The sequence below is a fragment of the Perognathus longimembris genome, chromosome 28 (genome assembly GCF_023159225.1).
Source record: "Perognathus longimembris pacificus isolate PPM17 chromosome 28, ASM2315922v1, whole genome shotgun sequence".
Taxonomy (NCBI): Eukaryota; Metazoa; Chordata; class Mammalia; order Rodentia; family Heteromyidae; genus Perognathus; species Perognathus longimembris.
In genome coordinates, this window is record NC_063188.1 from 60,655,424 (window position 1) to 60,678,533 (window position 23,110).

Consider the following 23,110-nt stretch of genomic DNA (forward strand, 5'->3'; position numbering starts at 1 on the left):
TAACATAAGGTAGTGAGTGCATTTCTTGTCTTATTTGTTACACCCTCCCTCATTTTTCTTTCCCTTCCCTAGTTCAGATAAGCATATGTACAATATCCAGTGTACCAAAATCATATACAGTGACCACAGGGTAGTCTTAACTTCTAACCCCCCTTCAACATTTGAATGTTTTCTTACATTGCTGTGTATGGACATTTCAACAAAATGGTTAACTGTGAACATGTCTGGGATCCTTGCCTTTATACTCTCTCAACAGAACAACATATTTGTTACTTATATATCACTGAGCACATGTTACATTGCTATGATTAACCACGGGTCCTAAAGTAATTCCATTCACTGAAGGACATAAACACAGGGAATTATAGTGCATTGTGCTGAATGTAATGAAAAACCCCATATGCTACAGAAACACAGAAGTCAGATATCTACTGGAATAGAGATGGATAGGTTAGAGAATAATTCAGGAAAAGATTCCTAGTGGAAATTAAAAGTTTGAGTAGGATTTTCATCACAGAAAAAAATCAATTTACAGTTAAGCAACAAGATACATGATGTAAACATATGGCCTGTCGTATGCTGAGTAAACCCATACAGGCAGGGGGAAAAAACAAGGTATTAATATACCATACTCATAATAAGTAAGCTTGTTGCATACTGGGGACTTTTTAAACAAAATCTTCAAAAGATTCCAGTTTTCACTGAACTCACTTCCTCATATATAAGACAGTAGTAATGATACTTATTATTATGAGGTTTGAAATAACTGCATAGTGATATATAATTGCAATCTTTTATTCTCTTCTCACCTGGGTAGTTGCCAGTCCATTGCTAATACTGAACCCATTAATTGTTATTTGGATCTGCCCCCTGTTAATCATTTCAATTACTGCTTCTGCAATAGTATTCATTGGAATGACAGGCATATTAAGAGCTGCGTTGCTGCTTTCTGCATTGTCTCCTCCATCACAAGATTTCATCTAAAAAATACACAAAATGTATGACTAGGGGAAAGACCCCAAATGTAGTTAAGTTCATACCAATGATAAATAGACTAAATTCTGACCTTGACAATTTTCACATCTGGTAGGCTATCAAGAAATGCTTTGAGATCGATGCCATTCAGAACAATCCGATTGTCATAAATGTGCCCATTGGACTTAAAATCAATAACTGCTTTTTTCTAATGGAAAAAATAAATTGCAGACATGCATTTTAGGATGTATATGGACAATAACAAAGCTACAAATAATCAGAATTCTTTTAAATCCCACCGAGTAGTATTTTCTACCTACCTTCAGATGAGGGAACATATTAGCATGATCACCAATAAAGAAAGTATGAGGCATATATGCCAGCTTCTCAGAATATTGCTCAGCAACTTCCGCTGGTGAGGTTTCTTGATCTGTGATGATATAATCCATGAAAAGTGCACCACTAGTACCAGGATAGCCGAGCCACATTGCCTTTAAAAAAAGAAAGAAAATCAAGACTAAAACCATGGGGCTGGGAATGTGGCGTAGTGGTAGAGTGCTTGCCTAGAGTACATGAAGCCCTGGGTTCAATTCCTCAGTACCACATAAACAGGAAAAGCTGGAAGTTGCTAGCTCAAGTGGTTAGAGTGCTAGCCTTGAGTAAAAAGAAGCCCCAGGCGGGGGTGGGGGGTTGGGGGAGCTGGGAATGTGGCTTAGTGGTAGAGTGCTTGCCTAGCATGCATGAAACCCTGGGTTTGATTCCTAAGTACCATATAAGCAGAAAAAAAACAGAAGTGGCACTATGGCTCACTGTTAGCCTTAAGCAAAAAGAAGCCAGGGACAGTGCTCAGGCTCTGATCAAGCCCTAGGACTGGCAAAAACAAAAAATAAAACAAATTAAAAAAAAAAAAAAAAGAAGCCCAGGGAGAGTGCCCAGGTCCTGAGTTTGAGCCCTGGGGCAAATAAATAAATAAATAAATAAATAAATAAATAAATAAATAAATAAATAAATAAATAAATAAATGAATGAATGAATGAATGAATGAATGAATGAATGAATGAATGAATGAATGACTAAATAAATAAATAAATAAAAGGACTAAGCCAGTCATGGTGGCCAACACCAGTAATCAAAAAGGAGGATGAGGCAGGAAGATCATGAATTTGAGACCAGCCTGGGCTACACTTTAAAAAAAGGACTAAAACCTTTATCATTAAGCGTAGGGATGGAAGTGGAGAATGGGGAATAATGATGGAGGGGGCAACACTGATAAAGATACACTGTTCTCAAATTGACTTATGGAATTGAAACTTTTTGTACAACTTTAACAATAAAAGAACCTTCATTGGCATTCTTTATCTTTAAATTCATCAATTAGTATACAGTAAATACCTGCAGATTTTTGTGTGTCAACTATTCCTTAGGAAGTGTCTTTTAATAGCTCTTATCAATAGGTTCTAAAATTATGTGTACAAATAAATGAACAAGGTTTAGTTCTTTAGCCAAGAGCACACAAGTAGGATTTTAGACTAAGCTTGTCAGTGGAAAAATGGTTTTCTAAGCCTGGTGCTGGTGGCTCACACCTATAATCCTAGCTACTCAGGAGGCTGATGATCTGAGGATTGGACACAAAACTCCCCTTGAAACTCTTATCTCCAATTAACCACTCAAAAACCAGAAGTGGCACTGTGGCTAAAGTGGTAGAACACTAGCTGTGTGAGCACAAAGAGGGTCTGGGACAGCTCCCAAACCCTAAGTTCAAAAAACAAAATCTAACAGAATGGCTAGGAATGTGGCTTACTGGTAGTGCTTGCCTCGCATGCATGAAACCTTGGGCTTGATTCCTCAGTACCATATAACGAGAAAAGGCCAGAAGTGGTGAAGTGGCTCAGTGGTAGAGTGCTAGCCTTGATCACAAAGAGGCACAGGGACAGTGCCCAGGCCCTGAGTTCAAGACCCAAAACCAACAACAACAAAAAAAATGGTTTTCAATTTTCAAGGCAAAACAACTGTTTATGTCCAACCATGTTTCCATATACATATAGCAGTTAGCACTAGTCTATACTCAGTATTCTATCCTTATACATTTCAAGAGTATTAAGTTTCTAAAAATAAAGCATTCTGCCTTTTTTTTGGGGGGGGGGCAGTCCTGGCACTTCGACTCAGAGCCTGAGCACTGTCCCTGGCTTTTTTTTTTTTTTCTCAAGTCTAGCACTCTGCCACTTGAGCCACAGCGCCTCTTTCTGGCCTTTTCTATATATGTGGTACTGAAGAATCAAACCCAGGGCTTCATGTATACGAGGCAAACAATCTTGCCACTAGGCCATATTCCCAGCCCAGCATTCTGCATTTTTTTTGGGAGGGGGGCCAGTCCTGGGGCTTGGACTCAGGGCCTGAGCACTGTCCCTGGCTTCTTCTTGCTCAAGGCTAGCACTCTGCCACTTGAGCCACAGCGCCACTTCTGGCCATTTTCTGTATATGTGGTGCTGGGGAATCGAACCCAGGGCCTCATGTATACGACGCAAGCACTCTTGCCACAAGGCCATATCCCCAGCCCATTCTACCTTTATTTCAAAGGTCAGAGGATGAAAAAAAAACCCACATCACTGCCTTTTTAATCCATTACGTGTGATGAATGATTGCTATCAGTTCTCTTACCTGAATAGGAGCTGGCCTGAGGGCAAAGAGTTCATTTCGAGCGCCCTTGGTATAGCCATTCATATTTATGAGTATGTGAATTCCATCCTGATGGATGCGATCAGCTGCCTTTCCATTACATGGAATCTATAGAACAGAAAACAAAAACTATGTACCATCTTAGACTAATTAATTTTAGTGGTATTACATTTTAAAAAATTAACTACATTAATATAGGTCAGGAATTTGGTTAAAAGCCATAAAAAAGGTCTGGGAATATGGCCTAGTTAGTGGCAAGAGTGCTTGCCTCCTATACATGAAGCCCTAGGTTCAATTCCCCAGCACCACATATACAGAAAACGGCCAGAAGTGGCGCTGTGGCTCAAGTGGCAGAGTGCTAGCCTTGAGCAAAAACAAGCCAGCGACAGTGCTCAGGCCTTGAGTCCAAGCCCCTGGACTGGCCAAAAAAAAAGCCATAAAAAAGGCTAGGTGCTGGTGGCTCATGCCTATAATATTAGCTACACAGGAGGCTGAGATCTGAGAATCACAGTTCAAAGCCAGCCCAGGCAGAAACGTCCATGGGACTCTTACCCAATTAACCACCAGAAAACCGGAAGTAGAGTTGTCGCTCAAAGTGGTAGAGTGCTACCCTTGAACAAGAGCCCAAGCACAACACCCAAATGCTAAGTTCAAGCCCCATAACTGACAAAAAAGAAAAACAATAAAATTTATCTCAATGCATTACAGAAAAAGAAAACAAAAGAAGCAGTTTCTGTCTTCTTCACCTTATGTATGGTGTGTTCATGTGTACATCTTCGGAAGGGTTTGGGTAAAGAGTATATATCCAAAAAAAAAAAAAAAAAGGTGAAAAAGTACAGCAGTTCCTCAGTGCCACATAAACAGAAAAGGCCAGAAGTAGTACTGTGGCTCAAGTAGTAGAGCTCTAGCCTTGAGTAGAGAGGCTCAGGGACAGAGCTCAGGCCCTAAGTTCAAGCCCCAGGACTTGCATTTTTTTTCCTAAGTACAGCAGTGGAGCTCACTGGACACAATGAAAGTAAACTATACAAGTCCTGGGTGGAGCAGAGAGGGAGGGACTGGGAGAGAATAAGGTGACAGAAGACACCATAGGAAAGAAAATGTACTCATTACCTGACTCATGTAATTATAACCTCTCTGTACATCACCTCTATAATAACACCGGCAAAATAGTGCCGGGGGGGGGGGGGGGGGAACATACTCGTTGGACACTATGTTGAAAATGAACCATGCAACTTATAGGTGGGAATGGGAGGGAAACATTGGGAAACAGTAAGGGAAAAGGTGACATTGTCCAAAAAAAAAGTACTCTTTATATGACTTACATTAACTGTAACCACACTGTACATAACCTTTATAATAATTAAAAAATTTAAAAACTAAATTTAAGAACTCCCCTATGATCCAGCAATCTACCACAAATATTACGTGTCAGGATACAATAATGGCATGTGCTCATTCATGTTCATTGCCACTCTCTCTACTCACAATAGCCAAGTTATGGAAACAACCCAGATGTCCTACAACAAATGAGTAGCATATATATACAATGACTTTTACTCATCTACTACCAAGAATATTTTTTGTTTTGTTTTTGCCAGTCCTGGGGCTTGAACTCAGGACCTGGGAGCTGCCCCTGAGCTTTTTTGCTCAGGGCTAGCACTCTACCACTTTGAGACACTGTGCCACTTCTGGTTTTCTGGTGGTTAATTGGGAGAGGAGAGTCTTACACACTTTCCTGCCCGGGCATTCGAACTACTATCTTCAGATCTCAGCCTCCTTGGTAGCAAGGATTACAGGTGTGAGCTATTGGCACCTACTAGAAAGAATATTCTTGTAAAGCTGGGAATATGGCCTAGAGGCAAGAGTGCTTGCCTTGCATACATGAAGCCCTGCGTTCGATTCCTAGCACCACATATATAGAAAAGGCCCAAAGTGGCTCTGTGGCTCAACTGGAAGAGTGCTAGCCTTGAACAAAAAGAAACTAGGGACAGGGGCTGGGAATATGGCCTCGTGGCAAGAATGCTTGCCTCATATACATGAAGCCCTGGGTTCGATTCCCCAGCACCACATATATAGAAAATGGCCAGAAGTGGCGCTGTGGCTCAAGTGGCAGGGTGCTAGCCTTGAGCAAAAAGAAGCCAGGGACAGTGCTCAGGCTCTGAGTTCAAGCCCCAGGGCTGGCAAAGAAAAAAAGAATATTCTTGTCACTTGCAGGGAAATTGATAGACTTATAATAAAACTTTAAGTGAAGTAAGTCAGGGTTTGACAGAAAAATGGTGCCTAATTTTTCTCTTTTGTGGTAGCTAGATCTAAAATACAAACAACATGCATGCATGATAACATACACCAGGCTCTATGAATATGTGCATAGACTAAAGGATGGCATACTTAGGGGAGGAGTTCGAAGGCATAGCTCCTCTCAACAAACAAAATCAAAATGAAAGCCAGGAAGTGGAAATATTCTTTTGTGGGGAGGGCAATGAAAAGGAGACCACACAAATGGAAGGAGGAAGGGTGAGCTAATACTGTCATTATATTCAATGAACTACATAATTTGAAGGTAGAGCAGAGGAAAGGGGGAGAACAAGGGATGACACTGACCAAAAAGCATTGCATTTCTAACCTAACATCTGGAATTGTTAACCTCACTGTACAACTACCTAATTATCCTTTTTAAATGACTAGCGCACAAAAGAGACAATAAATACATACAGACACACAGACACACAGACACACAGACACACAGACACACAGACACACACACACACACACACACACACACACACACACACATTACAAAAAAGATAAAACAGGAAAAAAAATTTGCCAGTCCTGGGGCTTGAACTCAGGGCCTGGGCACTGTCCCTGGCTTCCTTTTAATCAAGGCTAACACTCTTTACCACTCAAGTCACAGCACCACTTCCAGCTTTATCTGTTTATGTGGTGCTGAGGAATCAAACCCAGGGTTTCATGCATGCTAGGCAAGCAAGCACTCTACCACTAAGCCACATTCCCAGCCCCCAAATGTACTTTTGAAGTGCAACTGCTATGATGCAAAAACATGTTAGTGAACACTATTCTTTTTCATTGTCCTGGGGTTTGAACTCTAGGCCAGGGCACTGTCCCTGGACTCCTTTTGCTCAAGGCTAGAACTCTACCATTTGAGCCACAGCGCCACTTACGCCTTTTTCTGTGATTAACCAGAGCTAAGAGTCTCACAGACTTTCTTGCCTAGGATAGCTTCAAAATGTGATCCTCAGATCTCAGATTCCTGAGTATCTAGGACTACATGTGTGAGCCACCAATGGTACACACTATTAAGTAACAAGAGTCTCACAACCTTTCTGCTAAGATTTCAATACATATACACACACAAGTACATGCATGTGTACATATATGTATAATTGTGTCAGGTGCCTATACTGTATGTCACTTATTTATATATACACATATATATGCAAATATGCCACTCATTTATTTATATTGCACATTACCTCTATTAGTCAAAGTAACCAATAAAATCTATAAAATTAGATGTACATACTCAGCAAACTTAATTCCCACACAGATTTCAACCTTAATTTACCATAAAATTACACTTAGAGGAAAAAATACAGCCAAGTACAGAAGACAAGTTAAAAAAGAACAGAACCAAGTACAGAAGACAAGCAAAGGCAAATGTCTACAAAATAAATACTTCATTTATTTTCTTTACATGGCCTGTTTATTCTTCATTTTGTTAATTTATTCAACTAACATTTATTATTTTTTCCTATCAAAAGTGCTGGCTCAGGACTAGAGGCACGGTTCAAGTGGTAGAACACCTGCCTAGCAAGTACAAGACTCAAGTTCAGAACTAGCACCTCAAGTATAAGTTCAAGTTGGCCTTAAGAGGCCGAGATCTTAAAATACACTAGGACATGATAAATTATACAGGACTCTAGGCATTCACACACAGTGAGACAGAGGGAGGATACTCAGGAGAGGAATACAAAGTGCAAAGCCTATGTGCATCTGATCATATAAAATAATATATCAAAATGAACTCCAGGAAAAAAAAACAAGTTTTATCTTTGTTGCTGTTTTTGTTTCCTTTTTGTCTTGTTTGTTCACTTATCTGTCTTTGGAAGGGTAAGAGGCCCAGGAGTAAACAAATGCAACTTACTAGACACTATGTTAAAAATGAACTATACAGAGGCTGGGAATATGGCCTAGTGGTAAAGTGCTCATTTCGTATACATGAAGCCCTGGGTTCGATTCCTCAGCACCACATATATAGAAAAAGCCAGAAGTAGCGCTATGGCTCAAGTGGTAGAGTGCTAGCCTTGAGCAAAAAGAAGCCAGGGACAGTGCTCAGGCCCTGAGTTCACGCCCCAGGACTGGCAAAAAAAAACAAAACCAAACTTGTAGGTGGGGATGGGAGGGGAAAATCAGTGAGAGAATGAAGGAAGTGGTTACACTGTTCAAAAAGAAATGTCCTCTTTACTTGATTTATGTAACTATAACTCCTCTGCACATTACTTTTATAATAACTTTAAGAAGAAAAAAGAGATCAAGATCTGAAAATTGCAATTTGAATCCAGGCTAAGCAGCCAAGTCCTTAAGACTCTTATCCACTAGTAAACTACCAACTACCTAGCCCAAAGCGCGCGCACACACACACACACACGCACACACACACACACACACACACACACACACACACACACACACACACACACACACACACACACACACACAAAAGGAAGTGGAGATGTGGCTCAACTGATAAAGAGTGCTACCTCGAGCAAAAAAGAAAAGCTCAAGGATAGAGGTACTGGTGGCTCACACTTGTAATCCTAATCAGTAGGCTGAGATATAAGGATCATGGTTCAACGCCAACCCAAGCAGAAAAGCACCCATGAGACTCTTACCTCCAATTAATCACTCAAACACTGGAAGTAGAGTTGTGGTTTAAAGGGGTAGGGTGCTAGCCTTGAGCGAAAAGAACTCATGGACAGCACCCAAGCCCTGAGTTCAAGCCCCACAATTGCAAATAAAAAAAGCTCAGGGACAGTACCCAGATCCTGAATTCAAGCACACATCTAAGCACAAATATATTAAGTTTTATTTGCAACTTCAGCAAAAGCCATGATAATTACAAACACAAATGAACAAGAAAATAAAACCAACTTAACTCCCCATGTATAGTAATTCATGTTTAACACTTAGCACCAAAAATAGACTATACCACCTGACCTAGGGAAGGGAAAGAAAAACAGGGTGTAAGATATCACAAGAAACGGGGCTGGGGATATGGCCTAGTGGCAAGAGTGCCTGTCTCATATACATGAGGCCCTGGGTTCGATTCCCCAGCACCACATATACAGAAAATGGCCAGAAGTGGCGCTGTGGCTCAAGTGGCAGAGTGCTAGCCTTGAGCAAAAAGAAGCCAGGGACAGTGCTTAGGCCCTGAGTCCAAGCCCCAGGACTGGCCAAAAAAAAAAAGAAATGCCCTACTATGTAACTGTACCCTTTTTGCACAACACCTTGTCAAAAAATTTGTGTTCAATTAATAAATAAATTTTTTAAAAAATAGACTATACCAGGCACCTATAGCTCATGCCTGTAATCTTAGCTACTCAGGAAGCTGAGATCTAAAGATTACCGTTCAGTCAGTCTGGGCTCCATGAGACTCTTATCCCCAATTTAGCACCAGAAAACTGAAAGTGGTGCTGTGGCTCACAGTTAAAGAATGCTAGCTTTGAGTAAAAATGCTGAGACAGCATCCAGGCAGAAAGTTTAAGCCCCAGGATGGACAAAAAAAAATGACAAAAACAGACTATATTAGTTAGTATGCATGAGGTCCTGAGTTGAATCCCTAACACACACACACACACACACACACACACACACACACACGTGTAAGATATAGCTAAAGTGGCAGAGTACCTGCCTTGAGAAAAAGAACTAAGGAAATAGCACAGGGGCCTTTGTTCAAGCCACAGTACTGGCACTAAAAAAATAAAATAAAAACCACTAAGTCAGTAATTTTATTCAAATTTGTTCAAAATAAAAAATGTTGGAAGTATAGCAGGACACTAGTGGCTCACACTTACAATCCTAGCTACTTAGGAGGTTGAGAGCTGAGGGTGGCTGTTCAAAGCCAGCCTGGTTACAAAAGTCCATGAGACTCTCATCTCCAATTAAGACCAGAAAACCAAAACTGGCACTGTGGCAAGTAGTAGATCACTAGCACTGAATAAAAGAAGCTCTCAAGGACAGCACTCAGACCTTGAATTTGACCCCCAAGACACACTCAGAACCACACACATACCCACCCCACCCCACACACAGCTTCACCTACCTGTGAAAGGTCAATAAAATGATTGGCTTCTGCCATCACCTTCACTCTGAAGTTTGTGCCATCATCTGGACTCAGGGCATAACAAAATACCTGAAAGGTAGCATAAAATATACCTATTAATTTTGGTCCCAATAGTTCCAAAGACAGTTTAACACCTAAGGAGTCAGTAAAGCCACCAATGTAGGTTATGTTTGTCTTTGAAACAGGGTCTTGCCAGGTAAATTGGGCCTGGAACTCACTATGTAGCTCAGGCTGGCCTCAAGTTTGCAATCCAGTGCTGGGATTACAGGTATGTACAACCGTGCTCAATAACATTTGTTTAAAAATGATTCTAGAGGGCTGGGGATATGGCCTAGTGGCAAGAGTGCTTGCCTCAAATACATGAGGCACTGGGTTCAATTCCCCAGCACCACATATACAGAAAACGGCCAGAAGTGGCGCTGTGGCTCAAGCGGCAGAGTGCTAGCCTTGAGCAAAAAAAAATAAGCCAGGGACAGTGCTCAGGCCCTGAGTCCAAGGCCCAGGACTGGCCAAAAAAAAAAAAAAAATGATTCTAGAGAAATATTAGTCTTACCTCAAATTTATCAGGATTGTGCATGCCTGGAATAGACTGCATAAGGTGAGAAGTAGGATGATTCCCAAAGTCAGAACTCACATATCCTACACGTAATCGGCCATCACTGAGCTTCAAGTCTTTTGGATGTTCATATGGTGGTTTATGAAGGACATTAATCTACCAACAGAAACATGCTCATTTGTAAAGCATATATGTGCATTTACATATAAGAAAGGTAAACACACCAAATGTTCTATACCTACTGAGTGTAAAATCTGAGAAAACATCATATTTATCAAATTTGACACAATCTTAGTAGTTTATGCAATATGCTTATTACATGATCTATTCCTAAGACCAATGAAATAGCCTGAGAAAAACCTAAAATTGTACTACAACAAAACCCTGAGCTATTTCAGAAACCCTGTAGAAATTCTTCAGGAAAAAAAACTTACACATTGGGCTTGAGTTGTGACTTAGTGGTAGAGTGCCTAGCATGCATGAAGCCCTGGGTTCGATTGCTCAGTCTCACGTAAACAGAAAAGGCTGGAAGTGGTGCTGTGGCTCAAGAGGTAAGAGTGCTAGCCTTGAGCAGAGAGAGGCTCAGGAACAGAGCACAGGACCTGAGTTCAAGCCCCAGGACTGGCAAAACACACACACACAGAATTTGCCATTTATTTGGCATTTGCCAAGTACCTATTTTCTGAACCAAATTCCAAACTCTAATAATCAAGCACCATTTTTATTCTCAAAGAGGAATGTAAAAAATGCCACATACTTTATTAAACATCATGGTTTTCAATATAAAGGAAAACACATCACTTGTTAATGTTCTAAGTTAAGGATTCCATCCTTTGGGGTGAAGGAGGTTGTGCTCAGCAAACAATGGGAGCAAAATCCCATTTCTCAATCTGGGTACATTCACCTTAATTCCTTCAGCCATCCATTGGATCTGTATACTTTTCCCAATCAGTTTTAGTTTACAACCAAAGATTTAAAAAAAAAAATACACCTTATCCAAGCAGAGGTTCCCATGCCTCTCAGCGATAGCCTTCCTGAAGCCATGAGAAAGAGGATACAGCATACTATGATGAGGGTGCACAGAAGGCAATCTGTTCTTCTCTAACTGGTCAGCCACAATACTGACCAATTTCTTCATTCGCTCATCATAGTCTGTCCAATCACAGACAATCTAGATAGAAGCAAAAAGAAGTCATTATGCTGAAAACTCTATTCAAGGATTTAATGTTTTGTTTTTGATCTACAATAACATTGATAATCTATTAAAAATATTGTCTCCAGCCATGTGTGGATTGTTACAGTGCCTAACAATTAAATTAACAGTGACTACAATTCTGAAAGACAATTACTGGTCTGTTATTTACCTGTAAGCAATGAGCCAAGTTACAATAAGCATCAGGAAAATCAGGCTTAAGTTTCAGAGCTGTACGATAAGAAGCTATTGCTTCTGGAATATTCCCTGAATCCTAGAAATAAATAAAAGTGGAAGAGTAAGAAGTTTCTAAAAATTAGACATTCAGGGTTAAGATGAACATGTGATAATAAACAGCAGTACCTTGTGAATGGAAGCCAGATTGCTGTGAGCATCTGCAAATGCAGGATTAATCTGTATGGCACGAGTATAACACTGCAGAGCTCCCTGAACATCCTGCATCTCCTTCAGAGTATTTCCCATGTTAGAGTAAGCATCGGCAAAGGTAGGGCTGATTCTGAAGGAGAAGATGAAGGTTTTACTTATCTAGTACAAAAATCCTAATCCTTAGAATATTAACTTGTTCTATTGTTATTAAATGATATTTTAGAAACTAGGGATGTGGTGGCACAGGGCTAGACTGCTTGCCTACCATGTGTGAGACACTGGGTTTGATCCCAGAACTGGGAAAAAAGAAAAATGAAGTCATTTTAGCACTTGCCAAATACCAAACACTTGGAAATTAAATACCAGAAAGGGGGAAAAAAAACCAGAATGAGTTTCTTACCGAATAGCTTCCTTATAATGCATTAGAGCTTCCTGCAGTTTGCCCTGCTGTTGTAGGACACTGGCTAAATTTGAATGGGCAGCAGCAAACTCTGGGAAAACCTGTAAGAGTAAAGATCACAATTAAGTTAAAAAAAAATGCCAGGGCTGGGGATATAGCCTAGTGGCAAGAGTGCCTGCCTCGGATACACGAGGCCCTAGGTTCGATTCCCCAGCACCACATATACAGAAAACGGCCAGAAGCGGCGCTGTGGCTCAAGTGGCGGAGTGCTAGCCTTGAGCGGGAAGAAGCCAGGGACAGTGCTCAGGCCCTGAGTCCAAGGCCCAGGACTGGCCCAAAAAAAAAAAAAAAATGCCAAAGCAACAATAGTATCTTCCCACAACCTTAAGAACATTGTTCAAGTTTAATTATGGCCCTATACTTCCCTCCATCTTTTGTCTATTCATTCGTAAATAACTCAAATTCCACCTCTTCTTTTTTTGTCTGTCATGGGGCTTGAACTCTGGGCCTGGGCCCTGTCCCTAAGCAATTCAGCTCAGGGCTAGCGCTCTACAGCACCACTTCTGGTTTTGGAGTGGTTAATCAGAGATTAGAGCCTGTCCTGCCAGGGCTGGCTTCAAATTGCAATCCTCAGATCTCAGCTTCCTTAGTAGCTAGGGGTACAGGCATAAGCCACTGGCACCCAGCAAATTCCACCTCTTCTATCTGTATCATTTCTTGTTTCAAACGTGAGGCAGACCTCCCTTCCTTGTTGATGCTGGCCACTACAGCACTAACAAAAAACTCCTCTGTATTCCAAACTCCTACCATTCCTACTAACCACCTTACAGCCATCAGACACTGACATTCTTTACTTATTGGTAACTTCTCTTGATTTATAGCTTACTGGCTATAACTTCTTTGGACAGAACTTATCTATCCTTAAGTAAAGAACTCTGAATATAGGTAAGGATTTTCTTTTTTTTTGTAATTTATTTATTAAACAAAAATTTTTTGACGTGTTGTGCAAAAAGGGTACAGTTACATAGTAGGGCAGTGTGTACATTTCTTGTGCTATCTTACACCCTGTTTTGCTTTCCCTTCCCTAGGTCAAGTAGACATATATACAATACACAATGTACCAAGAACATATACAGTAGCCACGTGGCCTACACCAAAGAAAATTCACCTAGGGCTTTAAATGTAATGTCGACATTAGACAATATGTAGACAGTAGTCTATATGAACGTACATACATAGCTTTTGAGCTATTGTATTCCACTGAGAGGTCAATTTTTGACCTTTATATGTTGAGGGTAAAGATTTTCTTGAACGGTACTCAGGATCTTACAATGTATCTTGAGGACACAATTACTGGGCTGGGAATGTGGCTTACTGGCCGTGCTTGCCCAGCATGCATGAAGCACTGAATTCCATTTCTCAGTAGCACATAAACAGAAAAGGCCAGAATGGTACTGTGGCTCAAGTGGTAGAGTGCTAGCCGTAAGCAAATGATGCTCAGGGAGAATGCCTAGGCCGAGTTCAAGCCCCAAGTCTGGCAAAAAAAAAACACAATTACTGGCTCAGTGATTGGTTCTGATTGGTTCGATGAGGTCTTTCAAGTGACTCAACAACTATTTTTACAAAAAGAAGTGGATGAAGCTGGGCAATGGTGGCTTAAACCTGTAATGCTAACTACTCAGGAGGCTGGGATCTGAGGACCATGGTTAGAAGCCAGCCTGCAACAGTTGACTAGCCACCAAGAAAGCCAAATATACCTTTTTTTGGCACAACACGTTGTCAAAAAAATTTTGTTTAATAAATAAATTTTTTAAAAAAAGAGAAAAAAAAGAAAGCCAAATATAAGCTGTGGCCCAAGTGCTAGTCTTGAATATAAAAGCTCAGGAATAATGCCCCAGGCCTAGAGCTTAATTCTCAGGTAGGTCTGTCTAACACTAACACACACACACACACACACACACACACACACACACACACACACGGTGGATGACAGGGTACACTTAACTACTCTCCCTTGATTATCACATAGCTGTAACCCCAACCACACCAGCCTCAACATACTTCTAATGCTTTACGATACAAGCGAACTGCCTCTTCAATGTTTCCTTGTTCTCGTTTGATGTTGGCTAAGTTGTTCAGAGAGTCTGCATGAGTAGGACATAGGCGGAGAGCTGTATTATAACAATCTTCTGCTTCAGCAACCTGGAAAATAAAATATAACTACTTGTAAAAAAAACTATACAGAAGGTTCACAGATCCACCCATGATACGGTTCCAATAATTTTAAGAAGTACATCTAATGACTGGTAATACTCTATAGAGGACATATATTTTTGGTGTTTTTCACATCAACCAAAACTCCAAGAAAACTAAATAGTCATCTCAACACTTACATGTAACATGTAAGTTAATCCTAACAAGTAGCAAAGAAGTAACAACAGAAGGAATAAAACTCCTTACACTGCCTTTCTCTTTAAGAGCATTTGCTAGATTGCAGTAAGCATCAGGGAAATGTGGTTGCAGTTCAATGGCTCGCCTGTAGGTGTCTATTGCCAGATCTATTAGGCCTTGCTCATAGTATACACAAGCAAGGTTGCCGTGCACCACTGCATGATTTGGACTCAAACTTAGGGCACGAAGGTAAGCTGCCACAGCTCTGTGAATAAAGAAAGTACACATTAATTTTTAATTATAGCTATAATTCATGCTAGCTACAGTATACTAAACATATCAATTAAAACCTATTACTATTAATTTCTACTTTATTATACTTAACCTCAAACCAAAATATCACCTTTATAAAATGTACTTTTCAGGGGCTGGGGATATAGCCTAGTGGCAAGAGTGCCTGCCTCGGATACACGAGGCCCTAGGTTCGATTCCCCAGCACCACATATACAGAAAACGGCCAGAAGTGGCTCTGTGGCGCAAGTGGCAGAGTGCTAGCCTTGAGCGGGAAGAAGCCAGGGACAGTGCTCAGGCCCTGAGTCCAAGGCCCAGGACTGACCAAAAAAAAAAAAAAGTACTTTTCAGGGCTGGGGATATGGCCTATTGGCAAGAGTGCTTGCCTTGTATACATGAAGCCCTGGGTTCGATTCCCCAGCACCACGTATATAGAAAACGGCCAGAAGGGGCGCTGTGGCTCAAGTGGCAGAGTGCTAGCCTTGAGCAAAAAAAAAAAAAAAGAAGCCAGGGACAGTGCTCAGGCCCTGAGTCCAAGGCCCAGGACTGGCCAAAAAAAATTTTAAAAATAAAATGTACTTTTCACAAAAGGCTGACTAATCCCATAAGAGATTTTCTTCTGACAAAAAAATTAATTAAAAATCCAGATTTACTTAGCTAACTGAACAAGATCAAGTAATAGAAAAGACAATCAGGGCTGGGAATATGGCCTCGTGGCAAGAATGCTTGCCTCATATACATGAAGCACTGGGTTCTATCCCCCAGCACCACATATAAAGAAAACGGCCAGAAGTGGCGCTGTGGCTCAAGTGGCAGAGTGCTAGCCTTGAGCAAAAAGAAGCCAGGGACAGTGCTCAGGCCCTGAGTCCAAGGCCCAGGGCTGGCAAAAAAAAAAGACAATCATATCCAGGTGCTGGTGGCTTATACCTGTAATCCTAGCTCAATAGGTTGAGATCTGAGGATGGAGGTTTTCTGCCAGCCCAGGCAGAAAGGCCAATGAAACTTATTAACTACCAAAAAATCCAGAAGGGGAACTGTGGTTCAACTGGTAGAATGCTAGCTTTGAGCAAGAAAAGCTCAGGACAGTGCCCAGGTCCTGAGTTCAAGCCTAAGGACCAGCAAGCGCGCACACACACAGAATCATTTCAACAGCTTTACAATAAAGGAAATGGCAATTAAACCATCAAAGAATAAAGGCTTCCAAGAAAGACAAGGAAAAAATTATGCCTATACACAAAAGGTATACAGCAGACACTCAAGAGGAAAGTATATTTGAAAAGAAAATGTTTCAATCTGTTACTAACAATTTCAGTTCAAACCCCCAATATAACAATGACAAGAAATATCAGCAAAGACACATTGTCTCACCTGTCAAAAATGCGTGCTTCTTTTAAGACATTTCCCAAGTTTATATAAGCATCCAGAAAATTTGGGTCAAGAGTTACAGCCTAAAAATTTCATTTAGAGTTATGTTAGTATTTTGCAAAATTACCTTCTCATTCACAGTCTTATTTTAAGGTCCTTTTAGACTTCCAAATACATTTTCTAGAACAATTAAATCTCATTTCACTTCTGAACCCTCTCACATTTTGTTTTTGTGCCTATACTGGGGCTTCAACTCAGGGAATTACACAATTGCCTAACTTTTCACTCAAGACTGGTACTTGGGGCTGGGAATACGGCCTAGTGGCAAGACTGCCTCGTATACAGGAAGCCCTGGGTTCGATTCCTCAGCACCACATATACAGAAAAGGCCAGAACTGGCGCTGTGGCTCAAGTGGCAGAGTACTAGCCTTGAGTAAAAAGAAGCCAGGGACAGTGCTCAGGCCCTGAGTCCAAGCCCCAGGACTGGCAAAAAAAAAAGACTGGTACTCTACCACTTCCCATTTTTTGCTGGTTATTTAGAGATAACAGTCTTTTGGACCTTCCTGCTGAGACTGACTTTGAACTCTGATCTTGATGAGATCTCAGCCACCTGAGTAGCTAGAATTACAAGCATCTGGCTCCTATCATTCAAAGTAACTTCTCACTAATATAGTTCAGTGATAGCTCTCTTTAGAGGACCTGGGTTCCATACCCAGCACTGCATAAACAAGGAAACAAATATCTTTCTATGTCTCCTATGGGTCCTTAAGAAAAAAAAATTAAACAGAGGTGGAGCTGTGGCTCAAAGTGGTAGGGTGCTAGCCTTGAGCACAAAAAGCTTAGAGACTGCCTCACAACAACAACAACAAAAGTTAAAAATTAAAGTCTAAGGAGAGAACGAGAGAAGGGCTGACACTGTCCAAAAGGAAATGTTATCATTACTTGACTAATGTAAATATAACTCCTCTGTGCATCACAGTAAAAAATCATTTTTAATTCCAGTTTTATCCTGGTTTAACTGAGCAAGAATAGTCCAATCACTGGCATATTTCATTCACAATCAGCAAATACAACTCTTCTAAAGAATAATAGGGGGCTGGGAATACAGCCTAGTGGTAAAGTGCTTGCCTCATATACATGAAGCCCTGGGTTCGATTCCTCAGCACCACATATATAAAAAAAAAAGCCGGAACTGGTGCTTTGGCTCAAGTGGTAGAGTGCTAGCCTTGAGCAAAAAGAAGTCTGGAACAGTGCTCAGGCCCTGAATTCAAGCCCTAGGACTGGCACAAAAAAAAAAAAAGGAGGCTGGGAATATGGCCTAGTGGCAAGAGTGCCTGCCTCGTATACATGAGGCCGTGGGTTCAATTCCCCAGCACCACATATACAGAAAACGGCCAGAAGTGGCGCTGTGGCTCAAGTGGCAGGGTGCTAGCCTTGAGCAAAAATAAGCCAGGGACAGTGCTCAGGCCCTGAGTCCAAGTCACAGGACTGGCCAAAAAAAAAAAAAAAAGAATAGGAGACTAGGTGTGGCAGTTCACACCTGTAATCCCAGCTACTTGGGAGGGCAGAGGCAAGAGAATCCCGAGTTCAAGGCCAGACTGGGCCACACAGCAAGGCCATTTCTTTAAAAAAAGAAAAAAAAAACAGGTTGACAATGAGAAACTCAATCCTGATGTGTACAGATGTTCATTTGGTCTCTGTAAGAAATACTGGGAATATGGTCCAGTGGCAAGAGTGCTTGCCTCATATACATGAAAGCCCTGGGTTCGATTCCTCAACACCACATACATAGCAAACGGCCAGAAGTGGCACTATGGCTCAAGTGGCAGAGTGCTAGCCTTGAGCAAAAAGAATCCAGGGACTGTGCTCAGGCCCTGAGTTCAAGCCTCAGAACTGGCAAAAAAAAAAAAATAATAATTGGGTTGGTCATGATTTACTAAAGAGATGTAATATATTTTTCCCTTTGACTTGTTAGGAATACAAAGTCATATCATGATTTGTTGCACATCATATTTTTGCAACATCAATGAATCTTAAATTGGAAAGCTTAAAAAAAAAAAACAAGGGGCTGGGGATATGGCCTAGTGGCAAGAGTGCCTGCTTCATATACATGAGGCCCTGGGTTCGATTCCCCAGCGCCACATATACAGAAAATGGCCAGAAGTGGCGCTGTGGCTCAAGTGGCAGAGTGCTAGCCTTGAGCAAAAAGAAGCCAGGGACAGTGCTCAGGCCCTGAGTCCAAGCCCCAAGACTGGCCAAAAAAAAAAAAAAAAACAAGGGTTGGAGAATGTGGCTCAGTTGGTAGAGTGCCAGACAATGAGCAAAGCATTAGGAACTGAGTTCAAGTCCTGATCTCACAACAACAAAAGTTATTTCATTTCTTTTTAACCAGTTTTTAAAATGAGGGCTGGGATGTAGCTCAGTGGCAAAGCACATGCCTACCAAGTACAACATCCTGGACTCAATCCCCAGTACCAAAAAAGACAAGAAAAATACAGTTAAAAAGAGTTACATGCTTATCTTCCAAATTAAACATTTAGTAACTTTATGTGCTTCTGTGTGTGCACGTGTGTCTGTGTGTGCACGTGGGGGGGGGGAGGGGCTGGAGAAGAAGAGAGAGAGAAAGTGTACTGGGGACTTTAACTCAGCCTCGGTACTGTCCCAGAGCTTTTTTTTCTTCTTCACTCAAGGCTAGCACACTACCACTTGAGCCACAGCTCCACTTCTAGCTTTTTGCTGGCTAATTGGAAGTAAGAGACTCAGATATTAGCCAGACACTGGTGACTCACACCTATTATCCTAGTTACTCAGGAGGCTAATATCTGAGGATCATAGTTCGAAGCAAACCCAGTCAGGAAAAAGACATTCGTATCTCCAATAAATTACTCAAAGAACCCAAAATGGAGCTGTAGCTTAAGTGGTAAAGCACCTTTCTTGAGCACAAAAACACAGACAGTGCTCAGGCCCTGAGTTCAGGTCTAAGATCAGCACACACACACATGCCTTGGGCACATGCACCCACATGCACCCACGCACACCCTCACACACAGTCTCAAATTTTCCTGACCCTGTCTCTTGAGTATCTAGGAGCATCAGCCACAAGCACTGGGCTCATTTAATAACTTTTAACATATTTCAGTTATTCCTATTATTCCAAGACCTATCTTCAAACTATGAAGGAGCCTCTTCAAACTGTGTACTAAGTCCTAATAAAACCCAAGTATTACAACCCAAGTAATACTTCCAAGGTTCCTTTCTAGTTGGGTACAGTGGCACAAACCTTGTAGTCCTAACTCTTGGGAAGCTGAAGCCAGGAGGAAAGCTTAAGACCAGAAGCTAGAGACCAGCTTAAGTGACATAGTAATACCCCATCTCAAAATATCTCTGATATAATAAAGCATTCTAGATTAATTTTGTACATCTCTTGCCCCAGACTGAAACCAGCATTTTAATCAAGCAGCTCAGCTTTCTGAAGGTAAATCTGTCCATTTAAAAAGGTTTTGGGCTGGGGATATAGCCTAGTGGCAAGAGTGCCTGCCTCGGATACACGAGGCCCTAGGTTCGATTCCCCAGCACCACATATACAGAAAACGGCCAGAAGTGGCGCTGTGGCTCAAGTGGCAGAGTGCTAGCCTTGAGCGGGAAGAAGCCAGGGACAGTGCTCAGGCCCAGAGTCCAAGGCCCAGGACTGGCCCAAAAAAAAAAAAAAAAAAAGGTTTTTAGCTGGGTGCTGGTGGCTCATGCCTGTAATCCTAGCTACACAGGCGGCTGAGATCTGAGGACTGCAGTTCCCAGCCAGGGCAGGAAAGTCTGTGAGACTCTTATCCCCAATTAACCACCAGAAATCCAGAAGTGGCACTGTGGCTCAAAGTGGTAAAGGACTAGCCTTGAGTGAAAAAGCTCAGGAACAGCACCAAGCCGAGTTTAGGTCCCTTAAGTGACCCCAAAAAAAAAAACCCGGCATCTTAAATTATTAAACTACATTCTCAACACAAAATTTGAAAAAATTTTATAATACACTAGCAAATGCTCTAATACTATCAGAGAAACAAAGACATTATGTGGCTAGATATGTAAAGGATGATTATTTTAGTCTGGTAAGAGCACACACTGTGCATACAAACACCAGTTATTAATGACCAACCTTTTCAAAGTGATGGATTGCAAGCCATATCTCCCCTTGTGCATTGAAAACACAGCCAAGATTACTCCAGGCTACTGCAAAGTTCGGTTGCGTCTCAATTGCTTTCAAATAACATGCCTTTGGAGGGGTTAATGAAAGAAGATGGGAGGGGAAGGAGGTAAAGGGAAAAGGGGAAAATTTGTAAAGGGGGGAAAAAAAAAGATTGGGGGGGGGGAAGAAGGTGATATCATTATTCCTTCTCTGACCAGCCAAAAGTGACCCTGCAGCATAGGCTCGCCTGCGCCAAAACTAATGCGCTGCCACAGCTGGCTGCTCCTGCGCCTGCGCCACCAGAACCCAAGTGCAAACCACCATGTTCAGTTCTGCCAACCAGTGACCAACCCTCTCATTTGGTCTTGCCTGGGAGGTCAGCTGCTGGACTTCTCTTACCTCAACACCGAAGGGGTCTCCTAATGCTTTCAAGTGAGTATCTCAAGGGCAACAATTCAAGCTAAGTACTGCTACCTCCACTGTTTCCCAAAATACATTTTAGGAGGTGGTAAAAAGCATCACTGGCGGGGAGGAAGGGGATTTCATAAATTAGGTAAGAGGTTTCTTTACTACAGGACTCCCCTAAGCCTAGTTGACCACGGAACTCTTCTCTAACTGAGCACTGTATAAGAATGCTATGAAACAATTTGGGAAAATGTCTTACCAACATTAAAACTATACTGAGTCAGATTCCCCAATCATCGGAGGACTGATGCTGAAACCTCACATGACAGGATTGCACCTAGGTTGAGGTCCCTGTAATGCAAGCGCAAACATCGCTTGCGCCACCTAACAGCATCGCTCTGCGCAATCGCTGCGAACTGCTGCGCTACATAGAACACCCCTAGATGCAGCAAACGGCCAACCAGATCCATTAATCTACTAGACAGGCCCACATAGAGAATATTTGCTTAATGAGATTAGTTGGACTTGAGGTATGTTAAAACCCAATTTTATCCAAAAAGGCTACAGAATAGGACTGAGGGAGCCAGTCAATCAGATTACTCATCTAGTCAACCGTTCACAGGGGCTCATTCGCACGCAATGCGCATTAACGCTGCGCAGCCTTTGCGCTACTGCAGGGTCACAGCGCATCATCAGAAGAGCAGAATGCTGCAATCCAAACAAAGAAGAAAAAAAGGAAAAAAAATGAACAACGAGAAGAGTTAGAAGCTTTTACTAGTAAATTATCTAATAATTTTTAATATCTTAATTAACTTTTACTTATCTTTGATAGAATTGTGGCTATAGTATAAAACATTCGTTTATATAACTTGCTTGTAAATAAAATTATTTTAAGCTGTTTCTGAAGCCACAAGACAGAAGATTCAGGCATGGAGGCAAATTGTTTTGCTGTGGCAGTTACAAACCCGTTACCATATCTCATCATGTGACTTTTCGGTGCGTTCCTTGCTGGAAGAGGAGGAGGAGGTTGTGTGTCTGCCCTAGATCCAGGCCTCGAGCTCCCTTCAGCGAGGCACCTTACGCATGGAATAGGAGGTTTCACCCACCTGAAACCTTCTAAATACAATATCAATGGTGAAAAACCAAAAACAAGAGAGAAAATAAAAACAAGATCATTAGTAAAAGTTCAACAAAGCAATTGAAATTCTTTGGATGTCTATTACATATGGGAATGAGGACAGTCTCAAGTCTGTAACATGGGAAACATGCAGAAGGGACAGGGTTAATCAGGGCTATTGCATACAGCAGGGATATTTTGCTGGAAGAAAGGCTCTTTGTTTTCTATAAAGACAACTTAATTTTGTTTCCAACTACTAGGAATATGCTGGCTTGAAATTTCAAATGCACTGATTACAAAAGAAATACATTGCATTTCACTCGAGAATAGTTTCTTGTGTACTAAGTTCTCACAAAAAAAAAAACATCATTTTTCAAACTAGGTGTCTCCAGAGCTCTGAAATAAAGAAGTCAGCAACCTAAGGCAGGCGCAATGTCTCAGCCTAAACCGATCTCTAAAGCTGCATGAAGTGCAATTCATGTTAGCTGTCCGCTTGGTGGGGTGACAATTAATAGGAGCTTATTAAATATTTGTTCTATAAATCACCAATTAGATTTATCAGCTAAGACTGAAATCAATTACGATTCATAAGCTGGAAACCTACAGAAGGTTAATCCAAAATGTCAGCAGAATTTATGAGCTATGCACTTAAAACTAGTGCCTTTTAACATTAGATGGTGCTGAAAAGCTTTCTCCCTCCCTGGATGAATGAAACAAACAGACAGCTACGCTGCGCATACACTCCACGCATTAGCATGCGCGTGGGGCTCAGAGCAACAGGTGGGAGTTTCAGAAGCATTCTGGTTTCTCCCCA

At 41.4% G+C, this 23,110-nt stretch overlaps 1 protein-coding gene and 1 long non-coding RNA gene across 3 annotated transcripts in view; one reads left to right on the forward strand and one right to left on the reverse strand.

The window, feature by feature from the left end:
• The window catches only part of LOC125343409, a 28,058-nt gene extending 10,113 nt beyond the window's left edge, over window positions 1–17,945 (forward strand). The window contains exon 3 of the long non-coding RNA XR_007209329.1: window positions 17,902–17,945. This is a non-coding gene — a long non-coding RNA (uncharacterized LOC125343409). The remainder of the gene's footprint in view (window positions 1–17,901) is intronic.
• Ogt (O-linked N-acetylglucosamine (GlcNAc) transferase) overlaps window positions 1–23,110 on the reverse strand; it is a 51,608-nt gene that overhangs the window by 15,163 nt on the left and 13,335 nt on the right. For both annotated transcript variants that reach the window (XM_048335817.1, XM_048335815.1), the window contains exons 5-18: window positions 20,745–20,861; window positions 16,604–16,683; window positions 15,014–15,209; window positions 14,615–14,755; window positions 12,554–12,654; window positions 12,130–12,283; window positions 11,939–12,040; window positions 11,566–11,745; window positions 10,572–10,730; window positions 9,998–10,087; window positions 3,634–3,759; window positions 1,296–1,466; window positions 1,067–1,183; window positions 810–980 (exon numbers count right to left, since the gene is read on the reverse strand). In XM_048335817.1, coding sequence (XP_048191774.1) covers window positions 810–980; window positions 1,067–1,183; window positions 1,296–1,466; window positions 3,634–3,759; window positions 9,998–10,087; window positions 10,572–10,730; window positions 11,566–11,745; window positions 11,939–12,040; window positions 12,130–12,283; window positions 12,554–12,654; window positions 14,615–14,755; window positions 15,014–15,209; window positions 16,604–16,683; window positions 20,745–20,861 — 1,905 coding nt within the window. The remainder of the gene's footprint in view (window positions 1–809; window positions 981–1,066; window positions 1,184–1,295; window positions 1,467–3,633; window positions 3,760–9,997; window positions 10,088–10,571; window positions 10,731–11,565; window positions 11,746–11,938; window positions 12,041–12,129; window positions 12,284–12,553; window positions 12,655–14,614; window positions 14,756–15,013; window positions 15,210–16,603; window positions 16,684–20,744; window positions 20,862–23,110) is intronic.